We start from the raw sequence: 26,766 nt of genomic DNA on the forward strand, positions 1-26,766 counted from the left end.
CCTCCAAACCCGCCCCAGAGATAGATATATATATATATATATATATAGCCGAATCACGGAGGTTACCCACCAGAGTCACTTGATGTGTGGTAGCATCCGACAGAAAAGACTCCTCTAGGGAGTCTGCCCAGAACTCCATAGCCTTGGCCACCCAGGAGAGCCATAGCTGGTCTGGAAGCTGCTCCTGAAATAGAATACATTGACTTTAAACACACCTCTAGCTTCCTAACGTTGGTCCTTTAAGGTAGAAATGGATGGCATAAATAGAGTAGCACTTTTTATTAAGCGCGTCACATGAGAGGCCACCGCTGGAGGGGATTCACATTTAGTACAATATTCCTCAGGAAAATGATGGGCATAAGACAGGCGTCTTGGAGGCTGAAATCTCTTCCCAGGCGATTTCCACACCACTTTCATATGCTCCACTGGTCAGATAAAGGAAATACTGCAGAAATAGTCCTTACTTTTTTCTTTTGAACAGAGCTTGTTTGGACCAGGGAGTAGGAGGTTCATCCTCGTCTATGACTAAGGCTGAACAAACAGCACGTATCAGAGCAGGAATATTTATTTTTGACTTAGACTCCTTCTCTCGCTGAGAGGGCTCAGAGTCATCCCTCCTCTACCATCTCCCCGGTATCAGTGTCATCATCCCATTGTGTGGATGGTGATGAAAGCATGGGCCGTTTGGCCAGTCTAAGGGGGTTTATCGCCCTGCAGCATAGCCTGAAGGGTAACAGAGGTGTAGTAGACACTGCATCCATCCATGGCGGTGGCATAGATTGAACCGGCATGGGTGAAATCTGTAAGGGCTGGCCCTGTGAAGGCAAAACCGCCTGCTGTGTGAACCCTACCTGGGGAAACACAGGGGGTGCTGCCTATCACCCAGCCATGGTAGTTAATGCCTGAGCAATACGTAGTAGTTGGGACTACAGAAAGGGCTGGAGGATTATGACCCTCTAAGACCCAGTCCCCCACACCTAGTTCAGCAGAACAAGATTTACATGACTTGAGCAGGACTGGACTGCGATTGAGGCATAATAAAAGACCTTGACTTGTAATTGTAAGGGTTTAGAAAAAGAAATGTATAGTTATAATGGCTGACAGTTGAAAAATAGACAGGAGCGCTAGCATACAATGCAGAACAACACCTGCACAGTGGCACTACAATTCAACTTCCCAGACTAGGTGACTGGTAGGATATAGTGCTACATACACTGACCAGAAAGGAGAGGTATCCTCATAGATCTGTGACTTTGCCAGGGAGAAAATGGCCGCCAGAGAACTCAGAAGGGGTGTTCCTGTGAGAGGAGTGCTGCTACAGCTTAGCCAGACTGCAGTGGAAAGGCGCGCTGTGCAGCGGGGAGGAGCCGGCTGTAAACAGGGAAGGCTGCCTCCCTTGGCCGGCGATTAACCCTTAGGATGCTGGAAGCGCAGTCTTTATGTTTACTGCACTCCAGCAAAAATTCCCCCAGGTTATCGTTGTGGAAGTGCAGGTTTCCAGGCCTGGCTCCACTGCCGTCATCCCCCGGTCCATCCCCCAAGACCAGGGGAAAGGACTGCAATAAGCGGATCACCGCTTGGACTTGCTTGCCTCCCTGTGAATCCGGCTGCAATCCAGGGAGTCCCACGGGGTCTGGCTAGACGGGTGTACAGCAGCAGCGCGGACGTCCCACTGGTCCGTCCGCGCTGTCCACTAGTAAAGCCAACCAGAAATCTTCAGGGGCTGTTACACAGTCACACTGTGCTACAGTGACCCAACTCCAGCCGGACACCAAACGAAACTGAGGTGCCTCTGGCCCGGGTATAGAGAGGCGCCCAGTGCACCCTGGGAGAAAAAAAAAAAATTAACTGCGTGGTGCCCGGATGTCCTTGCCATCACCTAAACCCCAAGGTCTCCCTGTGGAGCCTATGGACCCTGAAGAAGAAAACAGGATTTTTTTTTCTTACTAGTAAAATCCCTTTCTCTGAATCCATGGGGGACACTGGAACAACACTGGGGGTATAGACGGTGGTGTGTGGAGCCTGGGCACTTTAAATCTTAAGATTTCTAGGCTTGGCTCCTCCCCCTCTTTACCACACCTGACTTAAGTTAGTTTTACAAAGCCAAGGAAAGATGGAAGGAGAGAGCAGAGAGCAAAAAGGAGGAAAAAACAACCCCAGAGAACACAATGACCAACAGGCACACAACATACAGCCAACAACCAAACCCAAAGTAATAATGAACACAGCAGCTCAGGGAGGGCGTCGAGCGTACCCCATGGTTTCAGAAAAAGGGATTTTATTGGAAAGTACAAAACTCCTGTTTTTGCCTTCATCTGCTGGAGGACAATGGAATGGGGACATCCCAAAGCAGTACTTACAGGAAGGAGCTCTCTGTGGCTATACAACACACTTCACCCAAAACTAGCCTCCGGGCACATAAGTATTTGACAGAAGTATACACAGAAAATCAGATAGCAGAGCTACAGAGCTGACCCGTAGGAGCTCATCTAGAGGCGCCCTCCAACAGAGTAGAATGAGCAGAAACCCTGGCAGGCACCAGCTGACCCTGGCAATACAAGTCTGCCAACTCACCTCCCGGATCCAAAGAGCAATCATCTGCTTGGAAGCCGGCCAACCCTTCTTGTGGTAATCGGAGACCAGAAACAACGCATCAGTCTTCCACAAAGAGTAAGTACAGTCGACATACAAACAAAGGGCCCGATCCACATCCAAAGACTGCATGGAAACATTCCCACTGGGAGAGCTGGGACCTAGTCTTACTGCCTCTAATGGTGGAAGATAGGTCTGTGGACCCCCGAAACTGCGGCCTAGCTGAGTTCCAAAAGGACGGGCCAGAACTGGCCGATATAGAGGGCAAGGCGGCACTCTTTCCCTATGTACAGAGAACGATGAGCCTGTCCAACTCTTGACCAAACAGGATTTCACCTGAAAAAGGCAGAGCTTCCGTTGAACGCTTAAATACAACATATGCCTGACAATTTCTAAGCCAGACGAACCTATGGGCATCCACAGAAGCCGAGCAAACCAGGCCTGCATCCATAGTGGAGTCTTCTAAATAAGTAGCGGATTCCTTCAAAATGTTCCACCAAGGAAAGGAGATCGGACCAATGGGTACTATAGCGAAAGTTATATGCCAGAAAAGTCCGACCACTTTGTCGACCCATGTCGAAACCAAAAGAGGGTGCAGAGAAATATCCGCAGCCACATACAGTCAGGTGCATAAATATTGGGACATTGACAGATTTTTCATATTTTGGCCTCTATTCACCACCACAATGGCTTTGAAATGAAACAAACAAGATGTGCTTTAACTGCAGACTTTCAGATTTAATTTGAGGGTAATTTTACATCCAAATCAGGTTAACTGTGTAGGAATTACAACGGTTTCTATATGTGCCTCCCACTTTTTAAGGGGCCAAAAGTAATGGGACTATCAACTCAGAATGAGAGTTCCATCAGCTTTTCTAGGGAGAAGGAAACCAGCACAAACCTTTGAACCTAACGAGCCAAACCGTGGGTCCAGGGAGGCTCAACAGACTGGGAGAGCGGTAGTACTGAGGGATCCCTTGTTAGAGGGTCGGAAGGGTCTGACATGCTGGGAGGAACTATCATTCCCGACAGAGGGGGCAACACTAACTGCCTAGACGCTGCCAATTGCAAAGTCAGGTCAGACATAGTCCTAGTCAAAGTCGCCAGCCAAGATGGCATTATCCACTGGCGACAATCCACCTATTGGCGCAGCGACAGACGGGGCTCCCAGTCAAATACTATTGTACTGGCTAAAGCATTACATGCCTAACTTGCAGCTACGTTTATTGCCCAAATAAAGTCACATTCTGGGTCCATCTGTAACTCTACGTAGGACATTCCAGTCCTATTACTCCCAATTGTATAATTTAAAGGGTCCAAGAAGCAGGCGTGGATGCTCAATCCCGGAGGCTCGCTATTAAAGCATACTTGACAGAGGTGGGATTCCCTACTCTCAAAAGGTGAAGATGGAGGCATTAGAGGATCAGTTTACTTCGCTTGAGCGGGCTATAAAAATCAACTCCGAATGGTAAGAGCCCAGGCCCGGATGGTTTCTCCAGTTGGTACTATAAGATGTTTTGTGAAGTCCTCTCACCCCTAATGATTAGGGCTTTTAACAAGGTTTCAGACCCTTCGCCCTTCTCCTTCTAATCTCTTCTGGCCCACATTTCAGTTATCCCTAAAGAGGGGAAAGATCCAGCCCTGTGTTCCAGTTACAGACCCATCTCCCTGTTAAATGTAGATTTGAAGCTTTTTGCCAAGCTAATGGCCAATTGTTTAAAATTGCTCCTTCCTGATCTAATTCATTCAGACCAAGTAGGATTTGTCCATGGCCGCGATACCAGGGATAATACCACGAAGGTTCTAGACTTAATTTCTGAGGCCTCTCAACGAAAGACCCCCACCAATCTTCTCTCAACAGATGCAGAGAAGGCATTTGACAGGGTAGACTGGGACTTTTTATTAGATGTACTGGATCATATGAGCCTAGGCACGGTAGTTTCCCAGGAAATCCGGGCTATCTATTCAACCACTTCAGCACGTGTGAAGATTAACGGGGACCTATCAGAAGCTGTCTTGATCTCGAATGGCACAGGGCTGTCCTTTATCTCCTCTGGCTTTTGTGCTATGTATGGAGGCCTTGGCGAAGGCCATTAGACAGAATGATCAAATCACTGGGTTAGGTGTAGGAGGGAAGGAGCACAAGTTAGTTATTTTTGCAGATGACCTACTAGCTATAGTGACTAATCCCCTGACATCTGTCCCCAATGTTCTGGCTGAGTTTAGGCGTTGGGAGTCCTATCTAACTTTAAGGTTAAACTATCTAAATCAGTTGCCCTCAACCTGACAATAGACCAAACTAGCCTCCAGGACATTAAATCTACCTCCCAAATCTCTTGGTATCCAACACATTTTAAGTACTTTGGGGTAATATTACATATGGATCTTTCCTTCTAATTTTCTTCCCTTGTTGGCCAGACTTCGAGCAGATCTCCTTAATTGGCGATTTCTTGGACAGTGAGGATATGAGTGATCAAAATGAATGTACTCCGTAGGGTACTGCATCATCTGCAAACCCTCCCTATTGCAATCCCACACTCCTGGTTCATGTCACTACATTGCATAGTCAGAGACTTTATATGGGCAGGTCGTATGCCACGTTTCAAGCATGAATATTATAAAGAAGTAAACTCAGAAATGGTCTCCAACTGCCACATTTTCCTTCATACTATCATGCAGTTTTACTTACTAGAATTATGGAATGGTGCCGATCATCAGACAAGAAGCAATGGGTCGACATTGAAGCTGCATCTTTCCCTACACCTAATCCGGGGCTGCCTTGGCTCTCAGCTCTTCAGTTACTGTCCCATCCCCTCCTTGGTCCTACTGTTTCGTGTTGGCGTCGCCTACGTTCGCAACTACTTCTCCCTCCCTCACCGTCCCCTCTCACCCCTTTATTTGGAAACCCTGGTTTTCCTCCAGGAGTCACAAGTAGTGCATTCCAGGTTTGGCGAACACATGGGATCACTAAGGTGAGCCAATTACTAGAAGCATCTGGTGTTATGAGTTTCCCTTCAAACCAAGCTAACTGGGACCTACCTAATAAAAGAGATTTGGAGATATCTCCAGATTAAGCACTTCCTTCAGAGCCTAGGTCCCTTCACAGGTTACTGTCGTGGAACCACTCCTTTTGAAAATGTGTTCTTCCCAATCATACCCCTCTATATATAAAACTCTGGTGGATCACACTTTTTCTACAAGGCCTAAATTCACGCGTGACTGGGAAAGGGATTTGCAGGGTTTGGTGGGAGAAGAGGATTGGCCAGAGATCTATAGAAATACATTTTCTAGCTCCTCGACTGTACTGGTGATGGAAACGCATTATAAAATTCTTTCCCACTGGTACCGCTGCCCCAGCTTACTAGCTAAAATGCATCCTGGAGTCTCGAGCTCCTGTTGGAGGTGCAATAAAGCATAGGAACACCTTTACTTATTTGGTGGGAATGTCCCCTCCTCCAGTCCTTTTGGCGTAAGTTGATAGAAACAGCCAATCTCATTCTCCAGGAAGACTTGCCCTCGTACCCTAGTTTTTGGTTGCTAAGTATTCTGCGGAGACCTCATGCACAATTTAAAAAGACGCTACTTAGGCACATACGGAGTGCCTCAAAAGCAGTTATTCCAGTATACTGCAGATCGACTTATATACCCACTATGACTGAATGGTGTGCTCGGTTAGATCATTACATGTCCATGGATGACCTTATCGAACACTCATCAAGATTTTACAACTATATGGTCCCATGGCTGAAGAAAGAATCTGCACACTACAGATAATTATGTAGGAGTGTGGATGAGACCAATAGGGATACTAGAGTGGCTGTCAGCTAGGCCACTTCCCTGCAGTGGTGTGACAGGTAGCCCTAATAAGAAACTTATATATCTCTCTCTCTCATCAATATTATCGGACAGTGTTCTCTTCTCTGGTTTGGAGGCCTTTTTTCTTTCTCTTTTCTTTTCTGTTCATTATTTTTTTTGGTTTGTTTTTTTTATATTTACGAAAATACCAACCATATGTGATGACTTGTTTATGATCAGATATATGCTCGGTTTTCACTGAGTTGTTATTATATGTAATGGAATTCTGTGTTAAGTGTATTTTATGTTGGTATTTAATAAAAACAATAAAAAAAATAAAAAAAAAAGGGGGAGAATTCAAACTTGAATCCTAAAGCAGGCAGCTCTGCGGTTGCAGGAACTCTGAGCAGCCAATATGGCGGCACCCTCGTGGGCTGGGCTAAGATGGCGGCACCCGCTGAGGCAGAGGCTGTGTGGGGCGTTTGGCAGGCCTCTGCAGTCAGGAGGGCGCTCACAGAAGATGGGAATGCTAGTACACTCCTCCCTCTGGTCAGCAGAGTGGAGCACTTCTCCCACAGCCGACGATAGCTCTGCCCCCTCCAACTCTTGTTCTGGTAACGGCGCCCATGGGACCTGGAGAAAACAACATCCAACCGCAGCTTAATAGGAGTTATGTCTAGAGACGGCTTCCTACTTATCCCCACCCATGCCTCCGGTACAATATGGAGCCACAGCGGTGGCGGATGCTGCGGTCAGGAAGCCCGGACATGTCCCTGTGGCGGGTTCCCCAGAGGCAACTCTTGTTGCAGGCAAACTCTGGTAGCCGAGAGTTTTGCCCATTAGAAAAATTAAATCAAAGTACAGGCTGCTCAGTACCAGCCCTCAGTTAGTCACATCATCAAAATGAGACTTGCTTTGTGTTGGTACAAAGCGGTTTTCTATGATGACATGCATGTGTGTTCCTAATCAGCAGATGTGGCAGCACAGAGGGGCGTTGTGACTACAATATTTTATTTTAGCATTTACTGGTCGTGTAAAAATAAAACTTTTCTTATAAATGGAAAAACTACTAGTAACATTAACAAATATCTAGTTAAGGAAAGCTACATAACATTTAAGGAGGACCTGCTCATGGGAGAAGACTTTTGTCTACGTATCTATCATTCTGCAATCTGTGTGATGTACAATGACATGTACAAAACTTACAACACAAACAATTCAATATAGCTGAAGGCGTGCTCCCGAAAAGAGGGTGTGGTCGGCCAGGGAGTGGACATGTCCATGTGTCACGCCTCTAATTTGTCACACTTGGGGTACCAGCAGTTCGAGGTGCTGGGCTTCCCCCAAGCTCTCCCCTTGCGGTAAATAGATGCCGTGATCGGTCAACGCAACTTTTGCCACCCACAGGCCGTGGGTGGGGAAGGCTCAGGGCAGGCTGTTTTAGCAGGGCGCAGCTAAAAGGGCTGGGCACATTTTGCCCTTTTAGACTTGAGATCCGGGAAATTGCCAGGTTGATAGACCCAGCAAATGCCTGGGTCTCAGTATGACCCTGGTAAAGAGCAGATTCGTGGACCCAGTTACATTCACATATAGGAAAAACCTGGGTTGATATGCGTTCACGTATAAAAACCTGTTTTGTGCTCTGGGTATTAGTGACTTGTATGTTTGAAAGCCTCCATTTCATTACATGTCTGCATGCAACCTCATCTTACACATAAATAAAAGATATCTCCATAGCTTAGTATCGAAGTTTAAAAAAATGGGAACATTTATTTTAACAACACATACAGCAGACAAGATTTATGTCCAGGATAAACAGCTTATCTGTGATCGAAGATGTGAGGGCACTGCAGTTCAAATGGTTATTTCCTTTAGAAAACAAGGTTCAGTCCATTTCCTGGATGGAGGTAGCTGGAGGTAAGTGGTACTGACACGTTTCGCCAGTAGTAAAGCTTCACCCTTGAAGCCTTACTACTGGCGAAATGCTTTGGGACCACTTCCATCCATCCAGGAAAAACTCTTTGGCCTGAACCTTGTTTCCAAGCAATCTCTTCTGGGAGGAGTGTCATTCATGAAAAGCCATCTCCTGCAGATACACTGAAATTATATAAATGATCAAAAATTTTACAAAACCTATTGAGTTTCTGCCACTCAAACTCAAAAAAGCAATGAAATTCCGATCATTAAGGCTGACGCCTTAATGGACGTGTTCCTTGAGTTAGTAGTTGCTGAACTAACAATGGTATCATGTACTAGTTAAAAATAAATAAGTATTCTTTTATCAGTACTAATATACTCTCAATTCTATTATATTATAAACCCACCCTCTCACTTGTATGCAATCATCCATGTCGGTGTGCTCCCAAAAGTGCCACTCTACCTTCCCCCCCATCCGCGCTGCTGTCGGTGTCCCCCATCTGCATCACTTTGTCGTCCTGCCCACCATCCGCATCACTGTTTCTACCCATCTGCATCACTTTGGCTCCCCCCATCTGTACTGCTTAAACTTCCCCCCTCTTGATGCCTTTCTGTCTCCCCCATCCACCCCACTCTTATCCCTTCTGCGCAGCTCTATCTTCTGCTCAGACCTCAGTTGCATAGATTGCATGTGTGTATTCCAATGAACACAAAATTCTGTGAATTTGCTTTCACTCACAAAATGGTGGAGCTGCTATCTCACTCTGCGAGAGTGCTGAATCTGCAGTTAACCACAGGGTGCGATGGCATACCATATCTATATTGCGCAAGGAACACCTCCATTAAGGCGTCAGCCTTAATGATTGGAATATCATTGCTTTGAATGTCAGAAATTCAGTAGGTTTTGTGAAATTTCAGATCATGTCTAAGAAGCCTTAATGGGACATGTGAAACAGTAACTTTTTTTGTCTATGGAATTTCATTGCTTTTTTAAAATTTATTAACCATCAGGGACAGAAGCCGCAAACTGGGCCACCTGCAGTGGAGAAGGGCAAGAAAATGATACACTAGCGAGAGTGAAGGAGGTGACAGCACACAGGAGGTGTTTTGCAACCATTGATGCTTTGGTTCCAATGTTTCCTCACCATCAATGGAAACTCCAGGTGAGCACAGTGCCGGATTAACAGCAGAGCAGTCACACAGGAGCTTCCACACACAGCTATATAACCAGCATGGAGCATTGTGACGTGTGAACTGGGGTGTCTGTATGGCATAATGTGAATTGGAGGCACTACAGTGTGATTAACACATTTGTGGTATTGGAATTAGGGGCATATTCAGAGTTGTACACTATGCATATAGCAGCTGTGTCTTTGGAGCCCTGCCATAATCGCTTAAGATGCAGCATCGGATCACCATTGCAACCTTTGGGATGACACTGCCCCGTTATTGGGAACGTTCCTCAGCGACTCCACCTCCCAGCCTCCATGCTGTGGATTATAGGGCACTGATGTTTTAAAGAGACAATCATTTAAAAAGGCACAAACAACCTGGTATTGCATTTTAAATGACTGCCTCTTTAAAACATCGGCCAGACTCGCCGATGCCTGCAAGTTCAATCTATTACATATAGCCCTCCCTGTGCTACTTTGCCTGGTGATAAGTGTACTATTTGCAGGTTGGGTCACTCCATCATGGCAGTTACATTGGTGAACTTGGACATGGGTGAGGGGCGAAGAGGAATGGAGCAGTGTGTGATCACGGATACTGGTATACATTCAGAAAATCAATATACTTAATGTCAACAATAAAAATGACGGGATGTAGTTATCAGACCGGCGGACGGTATGCCGCCAGTCTGAATCAAGACGCTGAAAGTTAGACTTAAAATAGGAGTCGGAATACCGACGCCTATCTTAATACCAACGCCAGAACACAGACAGATGCCAGCCCGAACCAGGTAAGTCCACGGCGTCTTCGCTGTTAGCCACTTGGAGGGTTAGGTAACAGTGGGGTTAGCGTTAGGTTTTGGGGGGGTTGGGTTAGGCTCTAATGGGGGGAGAGAGTTACCGACCACTGGGACGCCACTGTTGGAATTTTGACAGGAGGCATCCCGACAGCCCGCATTACATACCGATTCCAAAAATGTCGACATGTTCACAGAACATTTTTGTGATATTTTTAGGATTAGCTTTATATATGCAAAACCTGTACGTCGACCTAATCTCAATGCTAATATTCTGACTGTCAAACTGGTGTCGACTTTTTATAACACACCCCTGATACTGAGCAGGAGCTGTGTTGAGCACAGATGCAGCAGCAGTCAGCGCATCTTAGCCAGCCCTTCCGAGATATCAAGTCTTCTCCTGTACTGAAATACTATTATAGCACATACTACTATACACTACTACTGTATAACAGGTCTTCAGTTCAATTCTACAGTCACCATGGTGTAAATTAACAATCTGTTGGTTTGTCATAGCCGTTGTCATCGGCTGTTTTGACAGTTGGATTTAAAGCAAGAGGCGGGGGGGGGGGGGGGGGCTAGCCGACCCTGGGCAATGAATTTGACGGGCGCCGATTAGACGGTCCGCATCAATGGCCAGATAGGGCAGACCGGCCAGTGCCACCGAAGGGGGCCCTGGTGGCAGCAAGTGTGGATTTGGAGCCACCTGCCCGCAATGGCAGACAGACGCCCACAGCCCTTGAGAGACAGAGAGCCATGTATATTAAGCCGCTGAGATCCTCAGCCCTGATACCCAAGTGTACCCTATTATAAGTCCCTCACCATCCTCCTCACCCATGTGTACCATAGTACTGTTTGCCATCCTTCTCATCCCTGTGTATACCAGTGTTACCCCGCAGTACTCACACCTCTGTGCACCCCAGTATTATTTCACTATGTGCTCTGCAGTAGGACCCACCGTGTGTCTCTCTCTCTCTCTCTCTCTATATCTATATATAACCCGGCAGGACGGAGACCTGCCCGTCCGCCACCTGATGACCTTGGCTATGTCAGACCTGCTCTGTCAACTCAAGATCTCCGCACTACCTTGGGAGGTAAGTGCCTGTAACTGCGGCGCTAGTCTCTCCCCGCCTACTACCCTTACAGTCACCACTAAAGCACTCAGCAGCAGCAATTATAGCTCTTCCGCTGCCCTGCAAGTTGAAGCTCCCCATCTCTAAAATGGGGCATATTTTGGCCAATTGCCAAAAAACTAACTAACTTTCTCAATTACCTGAACCCCAAAAGGCCCTACACTGGAACAAGAGCTACCTAAGAAAACAAACTACAAGTCTTAATTTGCCCTCTACCCCGAGTTATGCCTTCCCAAAAATCACCCACAGACTAAAGCAGAAAAATGGCAGTTTTGACAAGACAGGAAGTGGAAGAAAAAAAAAAACCTGACAGTTTAAACTTTAGATTACGCCCAATTACTAATTTTTTTTTGGGGGGGGAGGGGGGTTTGCCCTGAAATGTGGCATGCAGACCGAGCGACAGTTCTACCCATCCATGGCAAATTTCAGCTCAGTACGTCCAATAGCTTTTGAGATGTACCCCCTCAAACACCATGCCCCCATCTCAGGAATTCCCTATGGGGAGAATTCCGTTTGACTTTTTACCTTCTAATGAGTCTTACACACACAAAAATGATATGCAGCATGCTTATGTTCTCTGAGCAAGGGCAGGTGTATCTGCATGCGAAAATGCTACATTACAGTGTCAGCGGCTGTAACACTAACAGTGTTTTAGAAAGCAGATACACTTGCAGACGCACAGAGAACATATCATTTTAATCAGCAGAAGCTGCTTGTGCTATCCATTTGCATTGTTGTGCGAATAAGACGCATTTAAAAAGGTAAAAAGGACAAAAACATGCTCAGTGCTACTGAAGTCACACCACGGCATGGCACGACTAGAAGAGCTGTTTAATGCGCCAGGAGGCTAGATGTATGTGGACCCATCTGTATGCTTTTTGGTAGATTACTAAAATAATATTAGTGCTATAAGCTGTTAAACTTCAAAAATACACATTTTCCAAAAGTTTTCCACAATTTTGAGGCGTGCGCACGAGAGAGAGAGAGAGAGAGAGAGAGAGAGAGAGAGAGAGAGAGAGAGAGAGAGAGAGAGAGAGAGAGAGATAACAAGAGATATGGTAAGAACTTACCTTTGTTATCTCTGTTTCTACGAAGTCCATAGGGTCCACAGGGTTGACCTTGGGGGTTATAGCTGGAACAGGATCCATGGGCACCACACAGTTAAGCTTTTAGCTCCCAGGATGCACTTGGGTCCTCCTCTATACCCCGCCCCCGAGCCACAGGCACCTCAGTTGGTAAGCAGCCTAGGCCGGAGGAGAATATGGAACAGAGAGAAGGAAGACTGGAACACACAAGAAACCATACTCACAGCAATAGGAGACGGAAAACCGGTGACCAGCCACACAGCCCATTTGAAGCCAGGTGCGTCAGGGCGGGCGCCCTGTGGACCCTATGGACTTCGTAGAAACAGAGATAACAAAGGTAAGTTCTTACCATATCTCTTGTTTTCTACTTCAGGGTCCATAGGGGGTCCACAGGGTTGACCTTGGGGATGTCCCAAAGCAGTTCAACTAAGGGCGGGGACGCTCCTGTGCTGAAAGGAGCACCCGGCGCCCAAAGGAAGCATCCTGAGAGGCGAAGGTGTCAAACGCATAGAACCTCAAAAACGTTTGAATAGAAGACCAAGTGGCCGCCTTACACAGCTGAACAGCAGAAGCGCCACGTCTAGCAGCCCAAGAGGGACCCACAGAACGAGTGGAATGAGTCTTAACAGAGGCTGGCACAGGTAAACCCTCTTGTGCATAAGCCTCACAAATAATGGAACGAAGCCAACGGGCTAACGTTTGTTTGTTGGCAGGCCAACCCCTCTTGTGAAAACCAAAGAGGATAAACAAGGAATCAGACTTCCTAACCGAAGCCGTCCGGTCTACATAAATTCTAAGCGCCCGGACCACATCTAAGGAAGTCTCACCAGCTGAAAGATCAGGGGACTGAAAAGCTGGCACAACAAGTTCCTGATTAATGTGGAACTTCGAGACCACTTTGGGCAAAAACTCAGGACGAGTGCGGAGCACCGCTCTGTCCTGGTGAAAAATCAGGAAAGGAGGGCGACAGGAAAGCGCCCCCAATTCAGACACCCTCCTGGCCGAAGCAATTGCCAGGTGAAAAACCGTCTTAAATGTCAGCCACTTGAGCTACACCGCCTCAAGAGGCTCAAACGGAGGACCCTGCAGGACCCGTAGCACCACCGCCAAGTCCCAAGGAGCCACAGGAGGCACAAAGGGAGGCTGGATCCTGAGAACACCCTGGAAAAAGGTGTGAACGTCTGGTAGTATTGCAATCCGCCGTTGAAACCACACGGACAAGGCGGACACATGAACCTTCAGAGATGCAAGGCGTAAGCAGAGATCCAATCCTGACTGAAGAAATTCCAAGATCCTAGAAACTCGGAACACCTGAGGATCATAATGTCTGGACTCACACCACTGAAAGTAAGTGTGCCACACTCTGTGATAAATCCGTGCTGAAGCAGGCTTGCGTGCCCTGAGCATGGTACCAATAACCGAACTGGAGAAGCCCCGAGACCTCAAGACGGCTGTCTCAAGAGCCACGCCGTCAAACACAGCCGACCCAGATCCGGGTAAAGGCAGGGCCCCTGAGACAACAGGTCCCAACGCTGAGGAAGAAGGTACGGAGCGTCGATGGAGAGGCTTCTGAGATCGGAGTACCAAGGACGTCTGGGCCACGCCGGAGCTACCAGCACGAGCATGCCGCCGTCCTGCTTGAATTTCCGCAGAACCCGAGGAAGCCGGGATAGCGGAGGAAACAGATACGCCAGGTGAAACGTCCATTTCACCGACAGCGCGTCCACCAGACTTGCGCCTGCGTCTCTTGTCCTTGACCCGTAAACGGGCAACTTGTGATTGTGACGGGAGGCCATCAAGTCCAGCTCCGGCAGTCCCCACCTGTCCACGAGTAGCTGAAACACCTCTGGGTGAAGCGACCATTCCCCGGGATGCACGTCGTGACGGCTGAGGAAGTCCGCCTCCCAATTGAGGACTCCGGGGATGAAGACCGCCGAGATCGCCGGAATGTGACCCTCCGCCCAAGTCAGGATACGAGACACCTCCGACATCGCTGCCTGACTGCGAGTTCCGCCTTGGTGGTTGATATACGCCACCGTGGTGGCGTTGTCGGACTGCACCTGTACCGCCCTTCCGTGAAGAGCGGGGCCGGACGACTGCAGGGCCCTGTATACTGCCCGCAGTTCCAGGATGTTGATGGGGAGAAGTGCAACGACCCTGAAGCGACAAAGAGCCGGTCACTGCCCCCCAACCCCGGAGACTGGCATCCGTCGTGAGCAGGACCCAGTACGGGATCCAAAATGGGCGCCCCTCGACCAGATGAGCTGTCTGAAGCCACCAAGCCAAAGATTGCCGAACGTCTGGAGACAACACCAGCATCTGAGAGCGGATCCGGTGAGGTAACCCGTTCCATTCTGATAGAATCAGCCCCTGCAGGGGCCGGGAATGGAACTGGGCAAATTCCACCATGTCGAATGTCGACACCATGGACCCCAGAACTCTCATAGCCGAATGGACCGACAGGCGGCAACGGCTCAGGCAACTGTGTATCCGCAGCTGTAGGGAGGCGACCTTCTCCGGAGTCAGGAAGATCCTTTGCTGACGCGAATCCAGCAGGGCTCCCAAATGAACCATCCGCTGAGATGGAATCAGGGAGGACTTTTTCCAATTTATCAACCACCCGTGTGCTTGCAGGCAAGCGATCGTCAGGTGGAGATGTTGAAGCAGTACCTCCGGGGAGCTCGCCAGCAACAGGAGGTCGTCCAGATACGGCAGCAGCCGTACATTCTGGTTCCGAAGATGTGCGGCCATGACCGCCATAATCTTCGTGAACACCCTCGGTGCCGTGGAGAGACCAAAGGGTAGCGCCCGGAACTGATAGTGGTGTTGAAGGATAGCGAACCTCAGATACCGCTGGTGTGAAGATGCTATCGGAACATGGAGGTAGGCGTCCTGGATGTCCAGGGACACCATGTAATCCCCCGGTTCCATCGCCAGAATGATGGAACGTAACGTTTCCATCCTGAACTTGGGAACTCTGAGGAATTTGTTCAGAGACTTCAAGTTGAGGATAGGGCGATGAGAACCATTGGGTTTCTGCACCAGAAACAGAGACGAATAATACCCCTTCCCTCGTTGTGATAGAGGAACGGGAACAATGACCCCTGCTTTCAGCAAGGACTCTATAGCCTCCTGAATCTGTAACGCCTTGGTCCTGTCCTGAGAAGGACTTGTGCAGAAAAACTGGTGGGGTGGTCTGTGCCGAAAAGACAGGGCGTACCCCTGGGAGACCACTTCTCGAACCCAGGCATCCGTGGTGGTATTGTGCCAGCACTGGGCAAATAGAAGAAGTCGGCCTCCCACTCTGAGGTCCCCCAGAGGGAGGCCCGTCCCATCAGGCCGCAGGTTTATCTTCCTGCTTGGAAGAAGGGCGCCGAGCACTCCAGGCTTGCTTCTTGGGTTTAGAGGCAGTCTTACTCGCAGACTGTCTCGGGAAGGACTGACATTTCGCCTTACCCTGAACCCGAAAGGAACGAAAAGCCGAACTCCGAACCTTAGCAGGCAGTGCCGCCGAAGGGAGGAAGGCCGACTTGGATTTAGCCAGGGTGTCCACTATTTTGTCCAAGTCCGGACCAAATAGTAATTCCCCATTGAAAGGTAAGGCCTCCAGACCCTTCTTTGAATCAGAGTCCGCTCTCCAGGACCGCAACCACAAGGATCGGCGGCCAGACACCGCTGCAGCCGATACCCGCGAGGTCAGCAGACTAGCATCTAAAGAAGCTTCACCAATGTAAGAAGCAGCGTCCCTCATTTGTCCCAACAACGCCCGCTGGACATCCGGAGCGTCGTCCGGGAAGGTATCTTCCAATGCATTGGCCCACCCCTCAATGGCCTTGGCCACCCAGGAGATGGCCATGGACGGTCGGGCCACCGCCCCGGAGAGGGAGTAAATAGACTTTAAGCAAGTCTCAACTTTCCTGTCCGTGGGATCCTTCAGCGAGGATATCGACGGTAATGGTAAGGTGGCGCCCCGAGTTAAACGGGTGACATGGGAATCCACCGCCGGTGGAGTTTCCCATTTTTTACAATGTGCCTCAGGGAAGGGGTAATTAGAAGCCAACCGCTTCTGAGGAAGGAATCTCTTACTGGGCGCCTGCCAAGCTACCGCCATATGATCCGTCAACTGATCCGACAGGGGAAAGACCGCAGAAGCCACCTTAGTTTTTTTGAAACTAGGAAACTTCGACTTAGGAACCGGTGCCTCATCCTCTATAAGAAGAATAGCTCGCACCGCCCTAACTAGTGCTCGCACATTAATGGACGACTTGGTATCCATTTCCTGGACCGAGGCGTCCGAGTCAGTGTCATCAGGGACCTCCCCATCATCTGAGGAACCCTCTGAGTCCGATACCTGAGCAGCCCGTGTCATGAGTGGGCGTTTTGAAATCCTAGAAGGCATGTCAGTCTGCAACATTGACTGAAAAGCCGAGGAAGCGGCCGCCAAATTTTGCACGGAGTTGGAGAGCACATCCACCCATGGTGGAGGAGTCGCCATAGGGGCCTGAAAAGGTACCACAGGCTGCTGCGGCACAGGGGAAGCCTGTATATACATAGGCAACCCCGCATAGGGACCTACTGATTGAGACCCAGGAGGACTCCGCAATAACTGCGGGACACCCGGGGAATGGGGGATGGTCGGCTGGGGCACCGCCCTAGTAGGGAGAGCAGTCGGGACCGACAGACGGTCCGCAATAGACACCAGCACTTGAGAAAACATCGCCCACGGTGGTTCCTGCGCCAGAGAAGGTCTGGATGGGCCAGGAGCCACCTGGCATCGACTACACAGGCCATCCTGTGACAAATCCTCCCTATCTACTCCTGCAGAACAGCGTCCGCAGGAGGCCAACACCGGAGCCACTGAGCGCTCAACCTCCTCGTCTGACATGACAGAATATATTATATATCTGGCACCAGGGTAGAAGTAAAACGCACTCACCGGTGTGCTGAACAACAGCCCACAATATGGCACTGAGTAGCACACAACTGTATGTGACGGACCTCACAAATACGTGATCTATATAAGTGAGGTCAGTAGAAACGCCCCTCCCCCACACACCTGTAGGGCTTGTAGGAGAAGTAAAGGGATAGGTATAAGCTGACAGTAAGCGGAAAATAAGCACAGACAGGCAGCACTAGCAAAAGTCCCATACCATGCAGGAAGATATACTCACTGCATCTTTACACTACAATCAACCTGCCCAGATTCAGTGTCTGGGAGGGCTATAGTGCTGTGTACGCTGTCCTTAATCAGGGGAGAGGTACACAGGGGGACCGGTCCGCGTGCTCCCTGAGATCTGCGCTGCCACTGGGAAAATGGCTGCTGGAGACCTCAGAGGAGGAGTGGCCGAGTAGATGCAGCTCAGCGACGCCAGACTACGTGCTGAAAGGCGCGCTGAGCTGAGGGGAGGAGCCGCTGACAGGGAAGGCTTCCTCCCCTGGCTGGCCATAACCCCAGGGATGCTGGCTTCCCGCTTGCCCCTTTATCCCTGGTGGTCTAGTGGTCCCACGGATTATGGGGGGGGCCCGCCGCCACTGCCAGCAGCCTCCGGTCTGTCCCCAGGACCGGAGGCTAAAGGACTGCATTTAAGGCATTCCGCGCGCCGCCGCTAGCCAGCGACGCGCGGCTTACCTGAATCCCCGGCGACTCCGGCAGCAGTCCTGGGAGGTAGACAGAGTCCGGCTAGTACGGACTCTGCCCTCCCGCCGCGATCCCCAGATCAGTACTGGCGTCGCGGCGCCAGTCGGGGATCAGAGCGGCAGCGTGGGCGTCTGTACAGACAGCCCTTCGCTGCCGTCTGTAGTAAAAAGAGATTAAAAATAAATAAAATCTAACTTAAAATAAAAAGCTTCTGGGGGCTGCTCCTGCAGCCCCCCTGCGCGGTGACCGACTCCGGCCGGGCACCAGCTTACACTGAGGTGCCTGTGGCTCGGGGGCGGGGTATAGAGGAGGACCCAAGTGCATCCTGGGAGCTAAAAGCTTAACTGTGTGGTGCCCATGGATCCTGTTCCAGCTATAACCCCCAAGGTCAACCCTGTGGACCCCCTATGGACCCTGAAGTAGAAATATATATATATATATATATATATATATATATATAGTGGAGATCTATATCTATTAGACACATATATGCACACCAAAAAAAAATTATACAGAAGCCATTTTCAAAATGTGCTCTGTATTCCTCCATTGGCAGTCACACTAAAGATTCCCTGACTCGACTCGTGTGCATAGCAGTTAGAACTCCGATTTGGCCAAATTAAACAGATAACAGTCAGCTCAGTGGTTGGATTGGCCTGTGTATGGTAATGCACACTAAAAAAGCCAGGATTCAGATGTGCAATTTGCACTAATTCAATAGAATGGCACTTTTTACCCACGGATAAATAAGAAAACTTCTGAAGCGCTATTGCCTTATTTATACCTCAAGTGCCATCACATCTCTATCAGCAATACAAGTGAAGTGCAGGGGGATTAACATGCCTACAACAAGACTGTCTCCTATATTTTAATTTCAATGGGGGGCAATTCAATTGTTTTAGACGCCCCCAGCTGGGCGTCTATATGAAGAGGTGCCCGACAGAGTAATTGAATTGTTTTCCGTTTAGACGCCTAAAGCTGCAGGGGGACACATTTCTCCCCGCAGCCTATTGAGGTGTGAGAAGAAATATGTGCGAGGTCCAGTTTTTTGGGCGCCCTAATGGTGGTTTGGACGCCCTAACCCCTTTCTTTTACGGCTAAACCTGGTGCTCTTAACCGCGTACTAATGAGCGCCCGAACAGAGAAACAATTGAATGCTCTGTCAGGCGCCTATTCGTATAGACGCCCAGCAGGGGGCGCGAAAAACATTTGAATCGCCACCAAAGTTACTTTCACTTAGCTCTGTTGATTACACATGTCATAATCAATTAGCCTGCATTTCTTATACACTTACTTGTATGCTTAGTTACGGCTCTACTGTCATCTACTGACTAAAAGTATTATTTACTGCTATATTAATTCTATGCTAAATTTAAGGTATAGTCATTATATAACAGAAAAAAAAAAATACCCATTGCCTGTGAGTTTCTTTCTGAATAAGGGGGAGACCATTTCATGTTTGCAGGTCTCCTTATTCTCCGCCAGGTAAAGAAATGCCTAAATTCTAGTCATATCACTGTCATTCGCTGACCATAAAAGAATAAACAGAAAATAATGCCCCAATATTGTAAGTCTCTTTGTACTGTATAGTCCTAGGTGATGCAGCTCCACCATATACAGTGGTGCTTGAAAGTCTGTGAACCCTTCAGAATTTTCTATATTTCTGCTGAAATTTAGCCTAAAACTACCTCAGATTTTCTCAAGTTCTAAAATTAGATAAAGAGAACCAAATCAAACAAATGAGACAAGAAAAATTTAGACGTGCTCATTTTTTTTATTGAGGAAAATGATCCAATATCACATTTCTATGAGTGACAAAAGTATGTGAACCTTTGCTTTCAGTAATTGGTATGACCCTCTTGTGAGCAATAACTGCTTTTAAACGTTTCCGGTAATTGTGGATTAATCCTGAACATCGGCTTGGAGATATTTTACCCCATGCCTCCGTACAAAACCGCTTCAACTCTTTTATGCTAGAGGGTTTCCTCCCATGAACTTCTCGCTTCAGGTCCTTCCACAACATTCCGATTGGCTTAAGGTCAGGACTTTGACTTGACCATTCCAAAACGTTCAATTATTCTTCTTTAACCATTCTTTGGTCGAATGACTTGTGTGCTTTGGGTCATTGTCTTGCTGCATGACCCACATTCTCTTGAGATGCAGCTCATGGACAGATGTCCTGATATTTTCATTTAGAATCTTCTGGTATAATTCAGAATTCATTATCCCATCAACGATGGCAAGTCGTCCTGAGACAGATGAGCAAAACAGGCCCAAACCATGATACTACCACCACCGCTCATCTGTCCTCAAAACATTGTTCCAATAGTCTTCTGGCTTGTCCAGGTGATCTTTAGCAAACTGCAGACAGGCAGCAATGTTCTATTTGGAGAGCAGCAGCTTTCCCCTTGCAATCCTGCCATGCACACCATTGTTGTTCAGTGTCCTCCTGATGGTGGACTCATGGACATAATGGTCTGGAATTTACTTTATTTGTACACAATCTGTCTGACTGTTGATTGATGGAGTCCAAACCTTTTAGAGATGGTTTTGTAACCTTTTCCAGCCTGATCAGCATCAACAACTCTTCTTCTGAGGTCCTCAAAATTCTCCTTTGTTCATGGCATGATACACTTCTACAAACATGTGTTGCGAATATCCTACTTTAATAGATTCCTGTTCTTTTAAAAAGACAGGTTGTCCACTCACACCTGATTGTCATCCCATAGATTGAAAATACCTGACTAATTTCACCTTGAAAATATCTGATAAGCCTAAAGGTTCACATACTTTTGCCACTCACAGATATATGTGATAATGCATCATTTTCCTCAAACAAAAAAAATTAGCACATCTAATTTTTTTTTTGTCTCATTTGTTTGATTTGGTTCTCTAACTACTTTTAGGATTTGTGTGAAAATCTGAGGTAGTTTTAGGCCAAATTTCAGCAGACATATAGAAAAGCCTGAAAGGTCACAAACTTTCAAGCACCACTGTATTATCTCTGAAGATCCAACACCAACACTTGGCACTCTGCACAGACTTGCCAGCTACAAAAATGTTCCCATACCTATGAGAACCAACAGAAAAAAAAATTGCTTCAATACAGACTTCCTCCACTAGAAGTGTAACCAAGAAAAACTACATAAGTGACTAATACCCAGCAAATCTACCAGCCTCCACTGCCTCTTTGCCATAATCTACTACATTTCCTGCCTACCATCACCACGTTTCTTTTCTCACTGATCATGACTTCGCCACCTACTTTAATTGCAAAATTATCCCATATTTGAAGAAAGCTCCTCTCACCAAATGCCTCATTCCATATCCACCTACTCCTCCACTCCCCTTCCCACACTAAGTACTTTGAGACTTACCCCGAGTTGAGAGCAAAGCAAAAAACAGCAAGTAACTTTGCACCTTGTTAAAAACATGCTGCATTGCAGGTGGGGCAGGTGTACAATGAGCAGAGAGATTTATATTTGAGAATGGAGTGTCCAAACGCAAACCTAAATTGTAGTGTAAAAATAAAGCTGTCCAGACTTATGACTTACTTAATTTCTCTCCACTTCCCTCCCTTCTCGAAACTCTATAATCTTGCTTCTGCAAGCCACCAAGACTGGCCACATTAAAACGACCAATGATCACTTTACGGCCAAGTAAAAGGTTCACTTCTCCCAATTCAACCTCTTTGACCCTCTGCCTCTTTCAATAGAGTTGACCACCCTCTTCTGAAAACCCTTCGCTCCTTTAGCCTTCACAGCAGTATTCCCTCCTGGATCACCTCCTACATCTCCAAACACTTTCAATATGAAGTGCATTCCCACAGAAAAATGCTTTATCTAATATTATGGACTAAAGAGTGACTATTCAACATCACCCAGGTATCTTTAAATTGAGCATGCAGATAGAACTATGGGTAATGTGAGAGGTCATGCTTAACTGGGTGTAGCACAAAACTCTAACTTCACATCCATTTGCCTTTACAGTGTTCTGTTTTTACATTACAATCTAAAACTTCAAGTAATACAAAGCAAAAGCAAATGAAAAGGCAGAGTGTTGTCATCATAAGTTAATAGTCTAAATAACAAGGTTATGTAGGTTCTTTGAAGAACAAAACAAAGTCAGCTGTGTGCATTACCAAGACAAAAAAACACAGACAGAATTAAATAACTGGAGGTTCCATTAAGAACACTTTCCCTCAGCAGTATGCTGCCATGTTAGAGGGGTCAATTACCTAAGCATGTAGACAGTAATGCACAGGCTTGTTCTGCACCAATGCACTGTATGGAATGGTAGTCACGCACTGGGCCAGGACCAGTGACGGCTTAACTTATGAAACCATTGTAGCCTCCACTTTTGACAAGCATCAGATGCCATGATGATACTTTTCTAAATATGTGTTTGAAGCTGCAGCTTTATGTTGTAAAATGTCAATTAGCAGTAAACAGAGTATTGGTTCATAGCTTAAAAGTTTATATTTCAGCCGTCAGTGGTACTTTAATGTCACTTGCTCATTGCATCTTCCCTTCCATAACATACATCTATGATTCATCTAACAAATGTCTGCACTACTGTCAGAAATCAACATTTCATGTTTTGTCTAAATGCTTTATAACACACCCATCCCATGTTCCTCCTATACAGTTACCTTCCAAACAACCTACCAATGATTCTTTTACACTCTTCACTCTCCTACACATGTTTACATACCACAGATTGATCACATGGAATGATCAATTAATCCCATTTACCTTGGTTAGTGTCAAAACTTCCTTTTAATGAAGAATCTGCTTCTCTGGAAAAAGTATCCTGGAATATCCCAGCCCGGCCTGACTCCTTGGATGCGTATGTGCCTTGGACCGCTCTCTCTCTGGACAAACTAAAGTCTTTTCTAATTGTTTGTAGCATGGACTCTTTGCTTAGCTGAGGAAGAATATCTGTAAGTCTCAAGTTACTGATATGAGTTTCCTTTTCACCTTCTATATTGTGTTCAGTAGGAGTCCTCGCTTCTTCCATACTCCCTTGGGAGTGTAGTGTGGATGAAGTGCTGCCTTTCAACAAGTAATCCTGCTCATCCTCGTCACCAATAACAGGAATTTCTGCCAGCACTTCCGAGTTCATAAAATAATTCTCATCCAATAGTGATTCATCTGGTACCTTTGGAATCTGTTGGTTGTATGAGATTCTTGTAATTCCAGGTCTCAAAGCGTTATTAAACTCGGCATCCATATTTCCATCTGTACAACATAATAAAGAAAAAAGTTCTGATTATTTAACAGCGCAAGCTTCTAGTAAGCTCTTTTAACAACACATTCAGCTATGTTTTACTACTAACAAAAAAGCCATGTTAAAAAGATAGTTGTGCTGAATCCAAGAAGATCAGCAGTTTTTTAACATAATCCAATACTGAAGCAACGGCTTGAAAAGTTAAATGCTGAAGCCAATGAGCTTGCATGAACACAATCTTGAAAACAGTTTCTCCAATAAAAGTCTATGGGCTCGATTCTATTCTGCTTGAAGTGAATAGCGCTGGGAATCAGCTCCTGGAGCTATTCAATACACCGCGCTGCTAAGCCCGACTAAGGATTTCTTCTAGCACCCCTCCGTGGATGCGAGCAGAAATCCGACAAAAGTCCATGCTGGCACAATGCTGGAAAACAGCATCGCACCAGGAAGTTAGGTTGGGGAATGCCCCTTCTCACGCCTTAAACAGAGTGTTTAGTCGCGAGAACGGGCATTCCCCGACTAAACACCGCGCAGAATTGAATAGCTCCAGGAGCTATCTCCCGGCGCTATTTACATCGCAGGCAATTCAATCAAGCCCAAAGATGTTAAAAGCAGAGAACATGCACCTTCAATACGTCACTGTGTGTAAAATCCCCTCACTGTACATAGTAAGTCAATTACCACAGAGACTACAAACAAATAACTTGGCTGTAAGTTTCAGTATTTACTGCACTGCCCCTGCTCTCCTTCACCATTCCAGATAATTGCTATATAAAGAAAAAACATGTGCTGGCTATCGTCAACAAAGTATAAAACAAATGGGATGAGTCACCATGTCGACCATGACAATGTCAAAATCAAATATTGACACCTGAAAAATGGAGACATTGATAAGGTCAACACATGAAATGTTGATGTGGGTTAGTGAGACAAAAGAACAACATATCTAGCGTTCCCGCTAGGCTGTTTTAGCAGGGTGTCACGCCCTGCCCTTTTGGCTGCGCCCCATTACAACATGCCAGGTGCCATCCCCACTCACGGGCCTCAGTGTCCCGCGAGTGGTAAAAATTGCAGTGCAGCAATCACCGCCAGTGAATAGACGCAGTGCGTATGCATATGCCATCTATTCACAGAGAGAGGAGAAGAGGAGAACTTGGGGGCAGCCATGTAAACCAGGCTTTTGTCTCTTTATACCTCTCTCTGTGAGACAATGTATACCTTCTGCCTCTACTGCCACCTTTATGCAGAAGGCAACTATTCCCAGAAATACAGACAAAACTGAGACACAAATTACATGAAAAATACACTGCGCAATATTCATGAAAAACTAGCACAAACGAACCACATAGGGGTCTATTTACTAAAGTGTGGGTTTAGAGAAGTTGCGGTGTTGCCCATAGCAACCAATCAGATTTTACTTATTTATCTAGCACCTTCTAGAACAGTGATTCTCAAACTCTGTCCACTGGACCCCACAAAGTTCACATTTTCCAGGTTAAGTGGCCCCATACACCAGCGACGGATCGCTGCGACCCTGCAATGCAGAGATGCCCGGTTGCAGGATTGGTGAAATCCAGCATGTTGGATATCACAGTTTTGCAAATCTGTGAAATTTAACATGGAGAATTTCACTGCTCCTCCGACGGATCGCAGACCATTGATGGCCGCAGGTCAGCATTTCCGACCAGCAGATCGCCATTTCCGACCCGAATGCAGGCAATCCATCACCTAGTGTATGGGGGTCTTCACCCAGCAGGTGGACAGGTGTATTCACTACTCACTGACACATTTAAAAAGATCCACAGGTGGAGTTATTATTTCACTTGTGAACCTGTGAGAAGACCTGAAAAACATGCCCTGTTTGGGGTGCTAAGGACCACATTTGAGAACTTGTGTTCTAGAAGAGAATAGCTATATTGAGTACATATAGGTAAATGATGGTCTGATTTTTTTCTAAAATGGGGCAACAATCTCTAAAAACCCATAGTGGGTAAAATTAAAATGATTCTATTATTCAACTGCTGTACCTAACCAAGAGGAATTTTATCCTGCATGCCTACTATTCTCTTCAGATTGAGTTAATCTATTTGATAACGGACCTGCCTATGTAAAGCTCATAGTCACCAGCAGTAGCTGGGTGCTATAATTACCCTATAAACTTCTATAATAAAAACATAAAGGCCGCGATTCAAATGTTATAGACAGCCCCTGCTGGGCATCTATACGAATATGTGCCCGAAGGAGCAATTAAATAGTTTCCCGTTCAGGCGGCAATTACTAGTTATCGTGGCCACAAGCACCGGGTTTAGCAGCGCACAGCGGCTACACCAGTCTAAAGAATCGGTTACAACGCCCAAATAAAAAAAAATAAAAAAAAAACAGGACTAGTTCCTGCAATAACATTGCACAAAACTGCTCTCACAAATTTCAGCGAATTTTTGAAATCCAATAGCAAAAAAGAAGAAGGATAACCGATTTTCTTTCAAACAAAATTCATTAAAAGAGCAGATTTTTGAACTACAACATATATTTTTTTTCTTGATAGGTGTTTTGCCATTGAAAGAAAAAAACAAGGCCTTAAAATAAGGTCATTTTTGGCTTACAGCCTTACGCAACAATATTATGAGCGACAAGGCATTTTTCAGAGGCAGTTATATTACGGTGTTATACTTGGCATGAAATGACCCATAAATGTTGAGAAATCTGTATATGTTACTTGAAAACATATTGGGTGAAACAATTATACCAATTTCTAAAAAAAAAAAAAAAAAGTAATTTGTGCTTTTTTATTTAAGGTAAACATTTTGACAGTTATACTCAATTCTGTTAAGAAAATATAATTACTTGGGCTTATATGGACTGCCTATTGATCATAAAAAATTAACGTGATACAATTCAATGTGCCACTGTGATGTTTTGGCTGCATACATTACTGCTTAGCCATCATCATTGACAGCAGACATTAGCACCAGCTCTATCCCTTAAAACAGATAGTTCTCTGCATATGCACAATATTTACATGGCCTGTAATTCCATCTACATGCCCTCACTAAACTTGGCCTACAAGCAAATACCCCAAAACCACCCAGTCAAACTGGAGATGCAACACAATTGCATAGAATTTGACGGCAGATAACCAGTGTTCACTCTAGCTTCGGCGCGAGGCAGGGCGCTGGAGCTAGAGAGGGCATGTCGTTCGCGCGCCGCAGTCGCGCGTCCGAGAAGGGGGCGTGGTCATCGAAAAGGGGGCGTCTATAAGACACGTCCCCGTTTCATCACTCTTGGGGGCGTGCCCGGCACTTACGGACACGCCGGGCAGCCCCCAAGCCATGCAGACAGGGAGAATAGATGCCAGGCGCATGCGCCCGGCGTCTATTCTCCGGAGGTGACCGGGTCACCGCATATTTCTTC

At 46.7% G+C, this 26,766-nt stretch overlaps 1 protein-coding gene across 2 annotated transcripts in view; it reads right to left on the bottom strand.

Annotated features, from left to right (window-relative positions):
- ZMYM4 (zinc finger MYM-type containing 4) overlaps positions 1-26,766 on the bottom strand; it is a 196,205-nt gene that overhangs the window by 163,087 nt on the left and 6,352 nt on the right. For both annotated transcript variants that reach the window (XM_088460608.1, XM_088460607.1), the window contains exon 2: positions 22,881-23,366. In XM_088460608.1, coding sequence (XP_088316734.1) covers positions 22,881-23,358 — 478 coding nt within the window. In that variant the 5' untranslated portion in view covers positions 23,359-23,366. The remainder of the gene's footprint in view (positions 1-22,880; positions 23,367-26,766) is intronic.

The sequence above is a fragment of the Taudactylus pleione genome, unplaced genomic scaffold (assembly GCF_031769625.1).
Source record: "Taudactylus pleione unplaced genomic scaffold, aTauple2 ptg000007l, whole genome shotgun sequence".
NCBI lineage: Eukaryota > Metazoa > Chordata > Amphibia > Anura > Myobatrachidae > Taudactylus > Taudactylus pleione.